This window comes from Vipera ursinii, assembly GCF_947247035.1.
Source record: "Vipera ursinii genome assembly, chromosome: 1".
Lineage (NCBI taxonomy): Eukaryota > Metazoa > Chordata > Lepidosauria > Squamata > Viperidae > Vipera > Vipera ursinii.
Genome location: NC_139512.1, coordinates 68,109,381 through 68,127,923, shown reverse-complemented (window position 1 = coordinate 68,127,923; position 18,543 = coordinate 68,109,381). Strand labels below are relative to the sequence as shown.

Sequence of the window (18,543 nt, the reverse complement as noted above, 5' to 3'; positions counted from 1 at the left end):
AGACCGCAGCGGAAAGCTGGCGCTGGGGCTTCAGCAACCCGGGGTCCCCCCTCCGCCCTGAAGTAGAAGGCGGCCTTTTGAAAAATAAATATTATAATATGTGCGGGGTTTTTCCCCTTTATTTCTTTTTCCCCTTTCTGTATACTCCAGCCATAACTTATGCAAGTGAAAGGAGGAAAAACCCCGAGTTTGCATTTTCTTGGAAAACTTTAGAAAAGCACAGCAAAATGCAGGGGAGGGTAAACGGGCTTCTCGATCTCAGTGCCACGCAGGGCTCCTTCTGGTTTCTAGTTACTTGGAAACTCGGGGCTTTCTTTGAGGGAATCTCAAACTTGCGGTGCAGGGCTGAGCCCATTTCTTTCACCACCACCACCCCGCCCTCCGCCGCCCTGTTCATTAACTAACCTATGGAAAGAACCGCCTTCTTTCAGACCTGGTGCCTTCCCGAAGTGTTGGGCCACAATGCTCGTCGCTCCTGGCCGAAACAGCCAGCGCGTGTGGCTGAAGTAGAAGGGGGCGCCAAGGCGAGAGGAGACGTTTAGGCGAGGCAGAGCAAAGCTGATCTCGAGGCCAAAAGCTCTTAATAAACCTTCACCTAATTGAGAAGCAGCCCTGACTTCCTACTTACCCGTATTTTCCGGCGTATAAGACTTTAACCCATGAAAATCATCTCAAAAGTTGGGGGTCGTCTTATACGCCCAGTCGTCTTATACGCCGGAAAATACGGTATGTATTATGGTCTCTGTTCATGGACTACAAATGTGACAATAAAGTTTAAAATACTCAAGAAATGTACTTGTGTTCTAATTCTTGAATAGCATAACTGAGATAGAAATATATTTTCTGGCTTGCATGAACAATTTTTCCCACAAGTATATTCAGTTATACTTTTTTTATTATCAAGGATCAATTTCCTTGAGAGCCAGTATGCTATTTCTAAAGGTTTGCATTTTTAATTCTTTATGATGAATAAAGTATTTTTCTGCTTTTGTTTAAACTTGTTAGGATATGAAAGACGATTCTGACAATGAAAAACAACAACAGATCCATCATATTAAGAATCTTTATGCCTTCAATCTGTTCTGCCAAAAGCGCTTTGATGAATCAATGCAAGTCTTTGCTAAACTTGGGACAGGTAGATTTTCATGTTTTAACTACTATGTTTATATTGCCTACAATTTTGATATTCATTCTCTCAGTCCCCTCACTCAATTTATTAATTAAAATGTTGAAGAACACAAAGCATAAGATTAAGCTTATTGAAATTCACTTGATGTTTCTTTCCAGTTTAATGGACACTATGATTTTCAAGCCAGCTATGTATCAATTCATGTTGTTGAATCCATAATATTTTACTACTGATATAGATCTTAGTCAACTTAGTTTCTTTATGATAAAAAGTTAAAGAGATAAGTACTGTGAATTTAAATTTAAATTTGTTATATTTTGCATTTATGTTGAAAATATTTTGACCTACCACACATGTGGGTTTTCCCCCCCAGATCCTACCCATGTGATAGGTCTCTATCCTGAACTGTTGCCCAGCGATTACAAAAAACAGCTCCAGTATCCAAATGCAGTGCCAAGTCTCTCTGCAGCAGAGCTGGAGAAAGCACACCTAGCACTTATAGACTACCTAACTCATGTAAGCATTTAACTTTTTATTGTGCTTTTCCAAATGTCTGCTTATGTTGGACACCACCTCTGGATTTGTTTAACAAGTATAGAATGTCATGTTCTGTCTTTATTTAACATTTAAATTGGATTTGAGGGAGGGCAAGTTAAGGTCGGCAGTTTGGCGGGTCGAATCCCGAGTGCCGCGTAACAGAGTGAGTGCCTGTTACTCATCCCAGCTTCTGCCAACCTAGCAGTTCGAAAACATGTACAAATGCAAGTAGAAAAATAGGGACCACTACAGTGGGAAGGTAACAGCGTTCTGTGCGCCTCTGGCGTCTAGTCATGCCGGCCACATGACCACAGAGACGTCCTTGGACAAGCGCTGGCTCTTCGGCTTTGAAACAGAGATGAGCACCGCCCCCTAGAGTTGGAAACGACTAGCACGCATGTGCGGGGGAACCTTTACCTTTACCTTTAAGTTATCTGCTGGTTGTTAGAGCTTTGATATGAGATGTCATCATGCTAAGAAAATGAAATTGCAGCTTCTCTGAGCAACTTTCACTGTCTTGCTCTATATAGTGCAGAAGTGAGTTCCTGTCTCAGGAAGCTTGCAGTCAAGATTTTGGCCATATGTAGAGAGAAGAGAGTCAAGTGTAACAAAACAGTGGAAAAAGAAGACAGAGAGATCTGAATAATAAGAATGAAAGAATACAGAAAAACTAGAAGAATGAGGCTTCATTGGTTTTTATCTTGAGTAATGTGGGCAGGGTGTAACCTTTATTTCTTCTTTACAGAAAAGAAGTCAATTAGTGAAGAAGCTATATGATTCTGATCATCAGTCCACTACATCTCCCCTCATGGAGGGAACTCCTACCATAAAATCCAAAAAGAAATTGATACAGATAATTGATACTACCCTGTTGAAATGTTTCCTCCATGTGAGTACTCTTCATCTTTTGAATTGGAAATTCAGAGCAGACGTGAAGTGTAAGTTTATAGTGAAACAACAATTGGGTTTTAGAAAGATCTAAAGATACAGGCAAATATGGAGTAATTAGTAATTTTATTAAAAATTAAAATGAATGATAAAAATTAATACAAACTAAAAAAAAGATGCAAATAAAAACTATAGAAAAAATACAAAAGAAAGGAAAAATAAAACAGTAAAGAAAAAGAAAAATATATAAAAAAATACTTCCCCTTCATCACAATTATAACTCATTTTAGTAATTTATCACCATCTCTTAAAATACAATGAATCTTTTTCCTCATATCCCACCTCTCATTTATAAACAACTTCTTAATAATCTTGTCATTTTACACCTGATCACAAAAGTCCATTGTGGATTACCAGAGTTAACAACATAAATACTTTAACCTTGGATCAAATAAACCAACTTCATATCACTTCTTTGTAGTTTTCATAGTTTTGATCTTTAGTTTCTTCAAGTTATGCCCTAAAAATTTCTTTTCATTTTTTTATTTGTCCATACTCATAAAATTTTTCAAAGCATAAACAAGCCTCTTGTAAATCTAATATAGAAAGATTATCTATGCATGTCTCTTGGTTTGTTATTTGTATGTCATTTTAATTATTAAGAAATCAGCCAGGTTCTTTTGTATGTGCAATATAGTATCTTTTCCATAACAGTTTTGTAGTTTGACATTTTAAAATTCATTTTAGATCAGTCTTGACCTTGTCTGGTAAAACCTGTTCCTCTTCCACAGTCTGTCTATAAAGGCAGACAACACTCTTTAAAATTAAATTCTGAGTCTGTTATTCAAAAATATCATTCAATATGTCAAATATTGTACTATTTTCTTGTACTCTGTGTAGTAAGTCAAATTTAGTTCATTCTAGTTTTCAACCTTTAAAGTCCCATCTTATCATTTTTTTAAAAAAATAATTCAAAACAAAAGTATTTTCCCATAGGAAAGTTTCTTATAATTAATTCCAACATTTTATTTTAAATTCATGTGGACCTTTAGTCCATTCAAAATCAAAGTTGCTGTTTATTCCAAAAATGCTTTTAAGTCCTGAAACTCATATTTAAAACCCTTTTTCTTTTTTTTTTGCTAAGGATTTAAGGAAACTTTTCCATTGCTTTAAAACCTGTCAATCCTAAGTTTCCTTATAGCTGAAAAGCAGCTAACAAGCAATTTCCAAAATGATTAAAAAGGAAGTATTCCTGTTCTTAAAGGGGCTCACCATTGGGTTGAGCAAGATATGTATTTCCTCATCTCCCAGAGCTCTAATTCCCGTAGAAACTGCTGTCTTGCAACCTCTTCAAAGGGAACACCTGTACAGAGCACTTGTGGATGATCTCATGTCTTATCTAGAGAGTAATTACAATGAGCCAATCTATTTCTTTTAACAGAGGAGTCTTCAGTTTGACCTTTTTTCCCCTGGAAGTCCTCATTAGCTTTAATTGTGAAGTCAAGAGGATTTGCTATCTTCGTTCCTAGTGAAAATAACTATATATGCCTTGCAACTTTTAAATTGCATGAGTGAATAGGCAAAAGGACATTGTAGGTTTGTGATAGTACCTCAATGTTATTGAAACTGCGTATAGTACAGGGGTAGGCAACCTCTGCTGACTCAGGAATTCTGGGAGTTGAAGTCCATGAGTCATAAAAGAGCCGAGGTTCCCGACCCCTGGTATAGTAGAATGCTTATAAGGGAGAAGGGTAAATTGCCACTCAATTTCTATTAATAGTCTAATCTCATTACTTGCAAAATAGTTTAATTATCTCATTTCCTTGATTCACGTTTCATTTTGGTTATGTGTGTTTGTTTCTGATTCCGTTAAATTGCTTCTTATTACAGACAAACGTAGCCTTAGTGGCACCATTATTGAGACTGGAGAATAATCATTGCCATATTGAGGAAAGTGAGCATGTGCTCAAGAAAGCTCACAAATACAGTGAATTAATCATACTGTATGAGAAGAAAGGTCTCCATGAAAAGGGTAAGTACTGAGAGAGGGAACAAGGGGTTTCCATGTCACTGTTAAGCAATTCATTTTTGGTAGTATAATGTATGATGCGCAAATTTTTCAAATGAGTGAGCTAGCAAGTGAGATCAGTATTTTTTTTATGGGGAAGGTTGTACAGATTGTAGTGTGATATTCATACTGGGCTACATAGTTTATAGTACAGCATTCTCAGATTTATCACCAGTGTGAAAATGACATCTGGCATACGTATTTATGTTCAGATGTTGTAGATGGCCCTCAAAGCAGCCATGTTGAACCTTAAAAAGGATTTTTTTAAAAAAATTCCATTTATATCCCGCCCTTCTCCGAAGACTCAGGGCGGCTTACAAGCTTAGCAGTAGCCTTCACACTATAATGATTATTATAGATTCCACACTATAATGCTTTGAACAGCAAGTTTGGAAGGATACATCACAGAATAGTCCTCCAAATAGTTTTGCACAATCCTACTGTTTAACTTAAAAGATAATGAAATAGAGTTCTCTTTTGCCGAAGCCTTGCAGGTTCTAGTGGATCAGTCCAAGAAAGCTAATTCTCCTTTGAAGGGCCATGAAAGAACTGTTCAGTATTTACAACATTTAGGTGAGTGAAGTTGATTTAATTTCTTTGTAGCTGGTGTTGTGGTATATTTTATTATATATCCAGAAAAATGGTTAATAGTTATCACAAAAACAAACAAAAATGTAATGATTGGATTTATTCCCATCATAACAATGTTTACATTTACTTTATAAAATAAGAAATTAGACTGAGAAGTTAATGTTTACATGAACATGAGTTTCAGTGTGGAAAAAAGCAAAAGTTTACAAGCCAAGGTACAAGTACAGATTGGGCAAGCCCTGGCTTAAAAACAGTAATGTTGAGAGGGACCTTGGAGTCCTAGTGGACGATCACTTAACCATGTATCAGCAGTGTGCAGCAGCAGCCAAAAAAAGCTGATAACAATCCTGGGTTGTATAAACAGAGACATAGAATGAAGATCACGCGAAGTATTAGTACCGCTTTATAAAACCCTAGTAAGACCACACCTGGAATACTGCAGCCAATTTTGGTCACCATACTACAAAAAAGATGTTGAGACTTTGGAAAAAGTTCAGAGAAGAGCAACTAAGATGATTAAAGGCTGGAGACTAAAACATACAAAGAATGGCTATGGGACTTGGGTCTGTCTAGTCCAGGGGTCTTCAAACTCAGCCCTTTTATGACTCGTGGACTTCAATTCCCAGAATTCCTCAGCCAGCGTGCCTGGCTGAGGAATTCTGGAAGTTGAAGTCCACGAGTCATAAAAGGGCCGAGTTTGAAGACCCTTGGTCTAGTCTGAAGAAAAGAAGAAATAGGGGAGCCGTGACAGCAATATTCCAGTACTTGAGGGGCTGCCACAAATAAGAGGGGGTCACATTATTCACCAAAGCATCAGAGGGAAGGACGAGAAACAATAGTTGGAAACTGATCAAAGAGAGAAGCAACCTGGAATTAAGGAGAAACTTAACCAGTGGAACAGTTTGCCTTCAGAAATCGTGGGCCCTCCATCAGTGGAGATTTTTTAAAAAAGGCTAGACACTTGTCTGAGATGGTATAGGTTCTTCTGCTTGAGCGGGAGGGCTGGACTAGAAGACCTCCAAGGTCCCTTCCAGCTCTATTCTATTCAAAGAATAGCATTTTCCCCCCTCAAAAATGTAAGTGAACCTTTTCCTAAAAAATCAGGAGTGGAGGGGAGAATATAAAACTCCCTTGGATCTGGCAGAGCTTGTATGTTCTGGGTCCTTTTAGTTAACCAACGCTATCTTTCAGGGCCCTAGAAGCGCACCTTCTCTGCCATGCAAATTTACTGGCAAAAAAAAAAGGCCTTGAGCTTCAAAGAGACCCTGCCTTGATGAACTTGCTAATGTAGGAGGGCTGCATAGTTCCTTTCTCAATTCTGAAGATTTCATACGCTTAACAGCTAAATTTTGATGCTAAAGTTAATGAAAGGAGGTATCTATGAATCTTGCTTCCTTGATCGTCCTCTGCAGTTAAGAAGCTTGCTGGTGTGTGTATATGTTCTCTCTGTGTGTTTAAAAAAAAGATGCATTAAAAAGATGTGTCTAGTCACTTGCACCATATTCTATTATTGTGATATCTTTGTAGTTCTTTAATTTGACTTCTTTGTTTTATACTGTAGGGACAGAGAACTTGAATTTAATATTTTCCTATTCGGTTTGGGTACTTAGGGATTTCCCAGAAGATGGATTAAAAGTAAGTGTCAAGTTTCCGAAGTATGGGCTTTTCAAGTGACTCTGAGGCATGGTTTACTTTAACAGTCCTTTATTAGCCTAATACACGGGATTTGCCCAAAGGAATCTGGAATCTGAAGTTTCCGCCCCTTGCACAATATATTGAAACACAATTCTCCACTTTTCTAATTTTGTCATTAGTCATATTGTCCAATTAATTTAAAGAATCAGTTTCCCTTCCGTTAGAAAACCTGCCAAGGTCTTATCTTCTCTAGTTAGAGATGGCCTTGAAGGTGCAATCCTACTCATCCCCCCTCCCAACCTTAAACTAAATCTCTTAAAGCAATACACAAGTTTAACATATGAAATGGCTACTTCTTCATCTCTTGTCAAGCAATAACATTGGATGTTAGCAGCTTTGACAGTAAGTACACTTGGATACATTTAAAAACAGAGAGGAGGAAGGGTTCTCTTCACTGACCATTGTGGTAATAAAGCAAATAGTCTTAGGCAGGTTGCTGCCAGTTTTACTAATATTCTTAAAGCTATTAAATAGGTTAAGGACTACTTGTACTTATTATGACTATATACTCCACATGGGGACTACTATGAATAGCAATTTATCCTTGAAGATAAATTATAAATTATATTGTAAGCTGTCCAATAAGAATGAAGCAGCTGTTCAGTAGGCAGTACAATTTCTACTATGTAGCATCTAGTTGTCTGAGCTCATTCAGAATATTTGCAGAGTTAATCTCAGGTTTTAACAGAACATCTTACTTTTCTATATATGCTAATTTTGGATTACATTATTGACATTAAAAGAAACTATAAGAACTATATAAAAAGTCTCAAGACTTTTTCAAGTAGAAAGGTCACTTGTAATTTGGGGACAAGATGGATTTTGCTTAAAACAAATGCTTTGTGTTCCAATATGCTAATTTGGCATTCTTTTTTATTTTAATTATTTTTTAAGGCAATTTGGGCAGAGATTTTGACAGAGCTAAAAATGTGATGGTGGATATACTGTTACCTCCTGGCTCTGTATTAAGGCCCTAAGATTATAAATAATAATCAACTCCATAATAGCAAATCAGGGTTTAATAAGAAACAAAGGGAACGATGGATTGATTGGAAAAAAATTGATTAGTCTTTGTGAAGGTTAAAGAAAACTTAATTGTAGATATTTGATCAGAGAGGATAGTATATTTCTTTTATTTGTTACTACTTCTGCTTCTAGGAGCTCAAGGTGGCTTAAATAACATTCCCTCCTTCTTGTTTTTGCCTAGCTCAAAAGTCCCGTGGGGCAGGTTGAGTTGAAAGATAGTGATTGTCCCAGAGTCACCCAATGAACTTTCAGGGTTAGGGTAAGCTAATGTACCATCCCAAGTCTTGTCCCAGTATGGTAGCCCTTATAATGCAATGGTCTTATTATTTGAACTTGAATAAAATCAGAATAAGTATGCAAATATCAGCTTTGGCAATTCAACCATTTGTTTGGCAGATATTTACAGAAGATCTTCCTGAGGTAGAATCCCTCCCACGAAAAAGGATCCTGAATTTCTTGTTAGAGAATTTTAAAAACCTCGCTATTCCTTACTTGGTAAGAACTAAAGTAATCTACTTTTTCAAATCTCATACTTTATTTCTCATATTATCTAAATTAGTTACAAAAGAAATAATTTTAGTCATCTTTTTTTAAATTGAAAAATCGTTTGTAACAGTTAAATAAGGAGATACATAGTCATTTTGAATTCTGATAATTACATTTTGAAATATTACAAAATTCTAGAGATACATAACATTAACTTTTATATTTGAGATATGTACATATATTTCCAGGAGCATGTAATTGATATCTGGAAAGAGTCTGGTGCAGAGTTTCACAATTGTCTGATTCAGCTCTACTGTGAGAAAGTGCAAGGCCTAATGAAGGAATATCTCACCTCTTTCCCTCCAGGTATTTTCACCCATTATTTATGTTATTATGCATATCCAGAAGCAAGACTAGAGTAGGGATTGTTGCAGAGGGGAGCCCCAAGAATTATTCTGCAGTTTATGGGAAGCATTGTTTGGGTTGTTCACTTAAATAAGAGAACATTTTTGGGAGATCTACAGAAACATTAACTTTATATTGATTATTTTCAGTCAAGGAAGAAAAATGTTTATGTGCATTTTAGTAGAATGTTACGGAGAGCCAAACATAAAGAACAACAGTAAGACATCATTCTTTTCTGACAGATGAAACGCCAGTGCCAGCTGGAGAGGAAGATGGGGAGCTTGGAGAATATCGGAAAAAACTTCTTTCCTTTCTCGAGAGTTCCAGTTATTATAATGCCGAGCAACTCATCAGTGACTTTCCCTTTGATGGTAAGAAGTAGTTGCCCATGCTGTGCAACATTTACAGTATTTCAGGGATTATTTTTTTTTAGCATTTAACTAAGAGGATTCCCATGTATGTCTTTATCAGACTGTTATTTAAGAGCTGTCCTATAAAAACCATAGGCTTTGGTCTGCATTGACAACAGAAAAGTCCCTGCAGTCTTTGATTAAAAACTATATATGAAAAATGGCTCTATGGGGGAATCACATTGGTGTGCAATAGAATAAACCAATGAATTTGTGTGTTGGAAATGACTTCTAAAATAGTGAAAAACATTGAATTGTCTGTCTGTCTAGCTACCTAGTTAGCTATCCTTTATATTATATTTTTTAATCCTTGTTAGCCACCCAGAGTTAGATTTGTCAGGTGGACAACCATATAAATTGATTTCAGGCACTAAAATAAATGTAATAAAATATTTTGATTTAGTCAGTAGTCATTCCTGAACTTACATAAGCCTAGAAAAAGACGGGGTAGTTTTTAAAGATTTGAAGAGTGGTGTTTTGCAGAGCACCTCTTGAATGATTTGCACTATCCCGTAATTTAAACAGCAATGCATATTTTATTCCACCTCCATAGGTTCTTTCCTTCTTTCTTTACTACTATACCTATTCTTATAGACTGCTTTATAAATTTTATTGCCACTGAGTGCTACTTTTCCCCTCCTGCCCTTAGGTCTCCTAGAAGAACGCGCACTGCTCTTGGGACGGATGGGAAATCACGAGCAAGCTCTATTTATATATGTTCACATCCTGAAGGACACCAAGATAGCTGAAACGTATGATCGTGCTTTGTAATCTTTGAAACCAATAACCCTCAACCTCTTGGCAATTGTTATTAGACCATCTTATTTTCAACTACATAGCTTCTCTACTTTATTGCTGATACAAAACTAAATTTAAAGTTTATGTAACCACAATGTGTAATAATAATTTCAGTGTCACTGTAATGAACAGGAATGTTTTGGTAATTTGGCAGTTCACTCCAACATACTCTAGATCAGGGCTTTTCAACCTTTTCACCGATTGTACCACTTTTAGGATATGGCAATATTCAAATACCGGCAGTTGCCTAGCAAGGTGTCAAAAACTTGATGACCCACCCCCCCCAAAAGGAAAAAAAGTGATAAAGTATGGGTAGTCTTCGACTTACAACAGTTTGCTTAGTGACTGAAGTTACAACAGCACTGAAAAAAATGACTTGTCCATTTTTCACACTTATGACCATTGCAGCATCCCCAGGATCATGTGATTTACATTTGGATGCTTGGCAACTGATTCATATTTATAATGGTCACAGTCTCCCAGGGTTATGTGATCCCCTTTTGCTCTCCTTGGCCAGGTTGCTCATGGGGGATGCAGGAAGGCAAAGTGCGTGGGTCAGAGGGAGGCCCACTCCCTCTCCATGAGAGGAGACCTGGCTTTGTAACCAAAGCATCCTTAGCGATAGGATGGGAGGCCACCAGAATAGGCCAGGAGGAGGAGGCAAGGGGATGGCGAAAGGGCAGAAGGGCTGCTGTTGGCCAAGTGCTAAGGGAGAACTTTCCTCAGATCCTCCCTCCCTCTCATTCCAATTTCTTTCCTTCCTTCCTTCCTTCCTTCCTTCCTTCCTTCCTTCCTTCCTTCCTTCCTTCCTTCCTTCCTTCCTTCCTTCCTCCCTCCCTCCCTCCCTCCCTCCCTCCCTCCTTCCCTTCCCTTCCCTTCCCTTCCCTTCCCTTCCCTTCCCTTCCCTTCCCTCCCTCTTTCTCATTCCCATCTCCTTTCTTCTCATCCCTTTCTCCTCACTGCTTCTCTCAACAAAAAGCCTTTTCTCTCTTTCTCATTTTCTCTCTCTCCAAATCCTTCCCATTCTCTCACACACATCTCCAAATCCTTCCCATTCTCACGCACACGTCTCTGCAAAACCCTTCCCATTCTCACGCACACACACCTCCCAAAAGCCTTTCCTCTCTTTCTCACTGCTTCTCTGACAAAAGCCCTTTCTCTTCTGACTCTTTCTCCGGAGTCTTTTTTTTCTCCTCCCTCTCCCGCCAAAATTGCCTCCTTATATCTTTTCCTGTCTCCTCTTTTTCTTTTTCTGATGAGCCAGAAGTGCTGATCCTGGGGGCCTTTGTCTTGCCCTAGCAGCCCTGCAGCTCCTGAGGACTCTGTCACAGCAAGTCCCGCGCTGCATTGCTTTGGCTTGTTCCCTCCTCCACTAGACTTGGCTAGGCTGGGCAGGGTCGCGTACCACCTGTCAGGTGCCAATGTACCACTGGTTGAAAAGCCCTGGTCTAGAAAGATTACAATTTGCATACAGTTTCAAAGAAGTGTAGCCAACTTTTATGGTTTTGCTATCAATTTTTGTTGACACAGATTCGAAAGTGATTCCATGCAAGAAAGAATTATAGGTAGATTGAAGTTAAAATCTGAAATCATTGTTCAAGATTTCTGAGGACTTCAAAGAGAGTCAGTTGTGAGACATGTCTATAACGTTTAAGAGAATTTGAACTTGTTTCTTTTGAAATCATGTTGGAACTTATAAGTCTTTGGTAAAATACATTCAGCAGAACTTACCAAATCTCTAATTTTATAAAATTAAGTATTCTCCAATAACTTGTTTCTTCCAGTGTAATCAGACACGTCCAGTGTTTTTGCCAAATGAGAAATTTGAATATCTTTAGCTTTTGCTATCAACTGATTTATTAAAATTCAAAATATTTAGTTCATAATATGCTGGGCTTCTGTTCAGGTTTTGCTCTGAATTTCTTGTTGATGTTGTTTTCAGTTATTGTCACAAACACTATGACCGAAGCAAAGATGGCAGTACAGATGTGAGTAACTTGTTTTTCAACATCTTAAAGTTAATGCCCTGTGTTTAGCAAACACACTCTGACATTTACTACATAATTAGATGCAGATAATAGAAATGTTCTATTAAAAATAATAAATAGCCAGTGTAGGGATGGGGAGGAAGTAAGATCAGTACAAAATGAGAATGAATCTTTAAACCATTGTCCTTCTTACAGTACTAATTATAATAGTGCCAACTACTTCTCCACTTGTTATTGGAGAAGCAAGTAAAGTATTTGATTTATTGACATGTGTTTTTGTTGGAATAAATTTTCAGATTGAGACTGAACTCACATTTGAAAGGCCATTATGCAACAATTAGGTAAAAGTAGCAAAATAGTGGAATGCTTAATTTAATTTGGCAAATCAGGGAATATAATTTTTCAATGGATTAAAGTTGCTTAAATCCTAATAATGGATTATTATTTGGTTAGCTGCTTTTTATATTGGTATTTAAGGTCCAATCTAGAAGCCAGCGTAGTTTATAAGATCAGTGTTACATATCCCAGGCTATCTCTGTAAGTTCCTAGCAACTATGTTCTGCATTAACATTCTTCATAAACAGTTCCATATAGAATGTTAGGTCATAGTCATTTTCCTCCTCAGAACTATCTCAGTCTTTAAACTAGGAGTGCTTATGGCTATATGGAACCAGTTAGCATCCCTTTTACAGCCCACAGAGTGATGGCTGAAATTGTCAAACTTTTTGAGATAGATATATATTTCTTTTCAGTGTTCATATACCAGCAGCTCATGAGGATGGTTTATCTTCTGTTACCTAAAATCATATTTTCACCCGATACTCTACCTCTAGTTTTTATGCAAGTGTATAGAATTATAGCTAGAATAGGTTTCCCTCTGTTGGACAAAGACATAAAGCAAGTTATTTTGGAGTTTAAAAAAAAACACAACACAATGGTTTGTTCTGTGTGAAATAGGTATACTTGTCTCTGCTCCGAATGTATCTTTCACCACCGAGTGTTCATTGCTTGGGTCCAATCAAGATGGAACTCTTAGAGCCGCAAGCCAATCTTCAAGCTGCATTGCAGGTTTTGGAACTTCATCACAGCAAATTGGACACTACTAAAGTAAGGTTTTCTTAACTTTGCTTTTTTAGTTGGAAAGCATTTAGATTGTAGTGCTGCATAAAAAGAATGCTGTTTTAATTGAAATGCTTACTTTCCATCTACAAGCACTCTCAAAAAGAGAGTGAAGGAGATTATGAAACATTCATTCTGTTATCTCCAATCTATGGTCATATATGTTGTGACTGGAGATTTCTCCTATATTCATGAGCATGCTTAGTATTAGTGTAAAATAAAATGGCAAGTATATAGTTTAAAAATTGGAACCATATTTTGTTTGTTTGTTTGCAGAGTCTTTAGTGTGCCCCGAGGTTTGTTGTTTGCTTGCAGATGTTTCATTTCTCAATTAAATAACATAATCAATGTGATTATGTTTTTACCTAGTTATATATTCTCTTTTATTTATATGCATATTTCTATCTTATATTTGATTTTGGAAGAACTTCAACTGATGTGATTTCTTCTTCCACTATCTTTCTATTGTATTTCTAGGCAATAAATCTCCTTCCAGCCAATACTCAAATTAGTGAAATCCGAATATTCTTGGAAAAAGTCCTTGAAGAAAATGCCCAAAAGAAACGATTCAATCAGATACTTAAAAAGCTTCTCCACGCTGAATTCCTGCGAGTATGTGTCACATGTTTTTTATTGATAACTTCTTGTTTCAGAGATCCCATATTCCCATATTCGTTAAAGGACCATATCTGTTTTTTCCCCCTCAAATGCTTTTGAAGGAATTATTCTTTTCTAAAATTATTCTTATTTTGCCAAAGGTGCAGGAAGAACGGATTTTACATCAGCAGGTGAAATGCATAATCACAGAAGAAAAAGTTTGTGGTGTATGTAAAAAGAAGATTGGAAATAGGTATGTGAAATTATTATTAGGAAACTAGAAGAAATTGGTTTCCTTATATGTAGTTTCATAACTGATCTTGTAAAATGGCAGTCTTTCTCACTTGGACGCGATACCGGATATAAATGTCAATCAAGTGAACGACTTAATAGCCTTAGATTTTATATTCTTTTAAAATGATGTTGATCAGTTAATGTTGAAATATATTTTATTTATATAATTCTTTTCAAGGTCTTATGCTTGCAAATCTCTATTTCTTATTTTATATCAGAAACATGCTTCAAATATGTTCAGATTTACAACCAAATCATAAACAGGTGCTTATTCCAAGAATTCTTTTGTAGATTATGCTGTTAAAATGTTATATGAATCAGTTCCTTAATTAGCAGTAGAGCTAGTTTACATTCTCTGTTTATTCCCACATCCTGTTCTCATGTTCTGTGGTAAAAGCTAAAGGCTCCTTCAGATCAATCTCAGCTTTTGGTAACTTCTGGACATGTTCAGATAGAAATTTTGAGGCAACACTACAGAGCTGGTTTGCTGTTGCTTTCTGGGATGTTTTTTCAACTGGTGGTCTTCCCTCAAAACATTAATTATTCTGTTGTATAGTGATATATCCCCTTGCTCAGACCCTTGTGCCTGGCCTGTATAAGTAGATATAATGACCGCTGACAGTCTTGTATCAGATAGCTGAACTCACAAAATACCTTTTCTCATCCACGAAGATCTTTATTAATTAATTAATTAATTAATTAATTATTTTAATTTGTATACCGCCCTTCTCCCGAAGGACTCAGGGCGGTGAACAGGGCAATACATAATAAAAAACAAGATACAAAAATTAAAAGATAATTAAACAGCAATGCCCGTAATAAATTAGTACAGATTAAAAAGTTAAGACCAATTTATAAAACCAACCCCATCCCATCAGGCCAGGCCAGCTTGTTCAAAAAGGTAGGTTTTAAGATCGCGCCGGAAGGAGCGGAGATCAGGCGCCATCTGGAGCTCGACCGGAAGATGGTTCCATAAATCCGGCGCGCCCACAGAGAACACCCTCCCCCTGGGGGCCACCAGTTGGCATCCTTTGACCGGTGGCACCCTGAGGAGGCCCTCTCTGTGGGAGCATACTGGGCGGAGGGAAGTTGACGCCGGCCGCAGGTGCTCCCCAAGGTATTCCGGACCCATGCCATGTAGGGCTTTGTAGGTCATTACTAACACCTTGAATCTCACCCGGAAGACAACTGGTAGCCAATGCAGCTCGCGGAGCAGAGGTGTGACATGGGAGTGTCGGGAAGCTCCCAACACAATGCATGTAGGAGGTTTACAGCAGACAACAGGATGTGGCAGATGATGAAATGGACGGTATTTCAAGGTCACAGACAGTAAAGGTCCTACCATGAGAGCAGACCACATGTAATGGTGTCCAGGAAGTGATACAATATTCAAGATTAACAAGAAGGAGGAAATACATCACAAAATGGAAGGGATTGACTGAACAGATTAACATGAACAGAACATATTGTAGTTCCCCAAACGACCACATGATGGCAGCACAATATGATAATCCCTAGAGGAAAATTAACCATGTAAATCTAACTCACTATAACACAAAATTAACCAACTATGCACTGCATAATACTTTTATAGCTGATGTAACAGCACATTAACAAAGTACAACTTTGATTAGTTTTGGAGACCAGGCAGGATCAGTCACATGCTACAACCTGTTTGGGCCATTATTATATAACTTAACATTATTACTTTCAAAAACGGTGCTAGTTTCACCACCATATTCTTTATTATTGGGCCGTTTATACATGATAGGGTTTTGCCTTCCTTCTGTGCCTTATAGACTGCAATTTTCGTCTGGTGTTCAGTTTTTTAATCTGATTGTCCAGTTAGAAATCACTCATATCTTTCCATATTACCTTGTAGAGTCCTGCTTCACAATATTATAGCTTCTCACTTTGTGGATAGTTTTATGAAATTGCCTTTATTTGTTTTGGATATAAACTTTCTTCCAAATAGTTTTATAACGAAACAAGTAAAGCTGTTATTTGCAACAAAAGAAGGAAAGCACTATTGTACATAGTGCTTTTCATAAACACAAAAGGACAAACAAAGAGACTGGAGTAAGGCATTTAAAATGTCAACAAAAGAGATTGCAGATTTACCCTTGGAAAAAAATTGATTTATGTAAGAGGTATCCATCGTACATATGTAAAAGCATAAGTCAAATTACTGCTTTTTTATAAGGAGCATCAGAAATAATTAGCATAAAATACTGTATTTAAACTGATACGCTGTTTTCTTTTCTCTTATAGTGCCTTTGCCCGGTTCCCAAATGCAGTTGTTGTGCATTATTTCTGCTCCAAAGATGTTGGCTCAATGGACACCTGAAAGCATTGCCACGCATTACATGAACTCAGTGGTCATGATGTTCATATGGAAACAGAAAGAATGTTTGATAAGCAGTTTGATTTCTCTAAAGAATTTTCAGAGGCATGTTGCTTGCAAACAGCTTGAGCCTCCATTGCTTTACTGGATGATTTCTAATTTGCCCAGCGTGGACTGAACAATAACAGCAACAACAACAACAAAAACAGGTTTAAACTATAGTTAGATACACTTTAGTGGCAGATTAACCTCATAGTACTTCAGCTTGAGGAAGAATGCAAACTAAAAATTTAATGGGTTGCATTTACACTCCAGATTTATCGGAATTCCTATTCAAGGAAAAGTAATGCTGAACATTAATGATAGAAGCAAATAGCATTTTGGGTACAAGTCATCATTCAGATCCAAGGTGACAAAAAATCTTATAATTTATCAGTGCTGTACTAAACTCTACTTTCATCAGCCATTTGGAGGCAGGTACTACGAAAAAGGCTGTACTTAGATTTTCTTTCCTTCTAATATAGGAAATAAGTATGTACTGATAAGCAAACTCTGTATCTGAAGAGATGATCAGCAGTAATAGTTCCAAAGGAACTAATTTCATATAATATGATCATAATTGGTATTTTTTAGTTTAAGTTTTTTTTTGAAAATACAAATGGGCTTACTATTTGCACTGTGTTTTGTCACTAACTTTATGAGCATAATGAAAATGGCAACAGTTTTTGAAGGAAAACTAGCACTTGCACTTTTACAGAAAAGAGAAAATAAGTGATCTTTTGAGATTTTAAAGAGGGCATGTTTTCATATTGCTGGAACAGCTGATCTCTGTTTAAAAACAACATTGTACTGAAACGTTTAAGCCTTTTGTGCCCTTCTCCCTTCAGGTTTGAGCAGATGCTTATTTAATGTCAGTATTTTGGTTTCTTATACTTGTTCGGATTGGTGCTCTTTAGTTGCTTGATGTACCTAAATCACTTTTTATGCTGGAAGAAACTGCTTACTCTTACATACCGGAATTGAAATCTTTGTTGTGAAGGGGATAAGGATGTGAGTGTTCACATAAAAATCAACCCAGAAGCGTTAGTTCATTAGCTAAATGAGGAATTACTTCAACTTAGTTTGGTGTTGTTATTTTACTTTATTGTAGTTTATAAATTTGACAATGCAGTTGAGGCACATGATCCTCTTACTGATCTGGCCTAAAATGTAAAGATGGCCCCCAAAAAGGGTGGTTAAGATTTTCTTTTTATAATGTTTGTTATGCTTGTATTGCTTGTTATGGTTAGAAATGAGTAAGGATAAATTTAGTACGTAATACACTGCAAAAACAGCTTCGTATTTGGTAATATTTATTTTCCTGATAACCTTTATTGTATTTCAGTGGAGTCTATTCCAGAGAGCATATCTCTTTCTGATTATGTGCAGTTAATTGCATATTGTTGCTGGTTTTAGGATTCATTCATTTGTAAAATTAAGTACCATTTTCAAGCGTGTGTGTCTGTATGGAACGAAGTAATTCTCTTCTTCACATGGAAGAAATACAGTGCTGTTTGATTTTGCACATTTATGCTCCAAAACCTTTATAAAGTAGGGCAGATAACTCTCTTCGGAGATTAAATGAAATATGTAACAGACAAGGGACAATTATTGCAAAACAAATTATGAGTTTTGCTGACCATTCTGACACACTTTAAATTCTGTTTGCTGCCAAGAAAATGGTGAGCCACAGTGGCTTCTGGTAAGTATTTTGCTTTTCCTTCACAGCAAAGTTTTTATGTGCCTTGGTTCAGCTTCCTGTATCTTTTGGAGGAGATGATGTTGCTTGAGTTTTTATTGCCTGCTGGTAACCTTGTATAAGAATATGGGACTCACCAATTGTACAGTGGGCGTCTTTAAAGCAATAAAGTATAACATTTTGAGAAATTGGCACTGCTCTCTGTTTTTCCCTGAATTTCCTCTTTGAAATCAGTGGTGTGTGTAAGTACTGCCCAAGAGTTTAATGTGAAATAAATACCGTACTGACAATGAAATTCTAAAAGAAGTCATCAGTTCAGGACTACATTCTCTCCTTATTTAGTGACTTCGTTCCATTCAAAAACTTGGTTGTCAAGTAAATGGTTGCTAAATGAGTGTGTGTGTGTGTGTGTGTGTGTGTGTGAGAGAGA

The 18,543-nt window shown here is 36.9% G+C and overlaps 1 protein-coding gene across 2 annotated transcripts in view; it reads left to right on the top strand.

The window, feature by feature from the left end:
• VPS39 (VPS39 subunit of HOPS complex) overlaps window positions 1-18,304 on the top strand; it is a 30,989-nt gene extending 12,685 nt beyond the window's left edge. Inside the window, exons 11-25 of one of the 2 annotated variants that reach the window (XM_083379899.1) lie at window positions 1,006-1,135; window positions 1,503-1,645; window positions 2,412-2,555; window positions 4,445-4,586; window positions 5,109-5,195; window positions 6,775-6,848; window positions 8,331-8,429; window positions 8,669-8,786; window positions 9,068-9,196; window positions 9,885-9,987; window positions 11,976-12,021; window positions 12,979-13,128; window positions 13,618-13,752; window positions 13,899-13,990; window positions 16,303-18,304. In XM_083379899.1, coding sequence (XP_083236025.1) covers window positions 1,006-1,135; window positions 1,503-1,645; window positions 2,412-2,555; window positions 4,445-4,586; window positions 5,109-5,195; window positions 6,775-6,848; window positions 8,331-8,429; window positions 8,669-8,786; window positions 9,068-9,196; window positions 9,885-9,987; window positions 11,976-12,021; window positions 12,979-13,128; window positions 13,618-13,752; window positions 13,899-13,990; window positions 16,303-16,378 — 1,668 coding nt within the window. In that variant the 3' untranslated portion in view covers window positions 16,379-18,304. Of the gene's footprint in view, window positions 1-1,005; window positions 1,136-1,502; window positions 1,646-2,411; window positions 2,556-4,444; window positions 4,587-5,108; window positions 5,196-6,774; window positions 6,849-8,330; window positions 8,430-8,668; window positions 8,787-9,067; window positions 9,197-9,884; window positions 9,988-11,975; window positions 12,022-12,317; window positions 12,363-12,978; window positions 13,129-13,617; window positions 13,753-13,898; window positions 13,991-16,302 lie in introns of those variants that run through there. The other variant, XM_083379900.1, reaches the window with a different exon arrangement.
• Window positions 18,305-18,543: the final 239 nt, after the last annotated feature.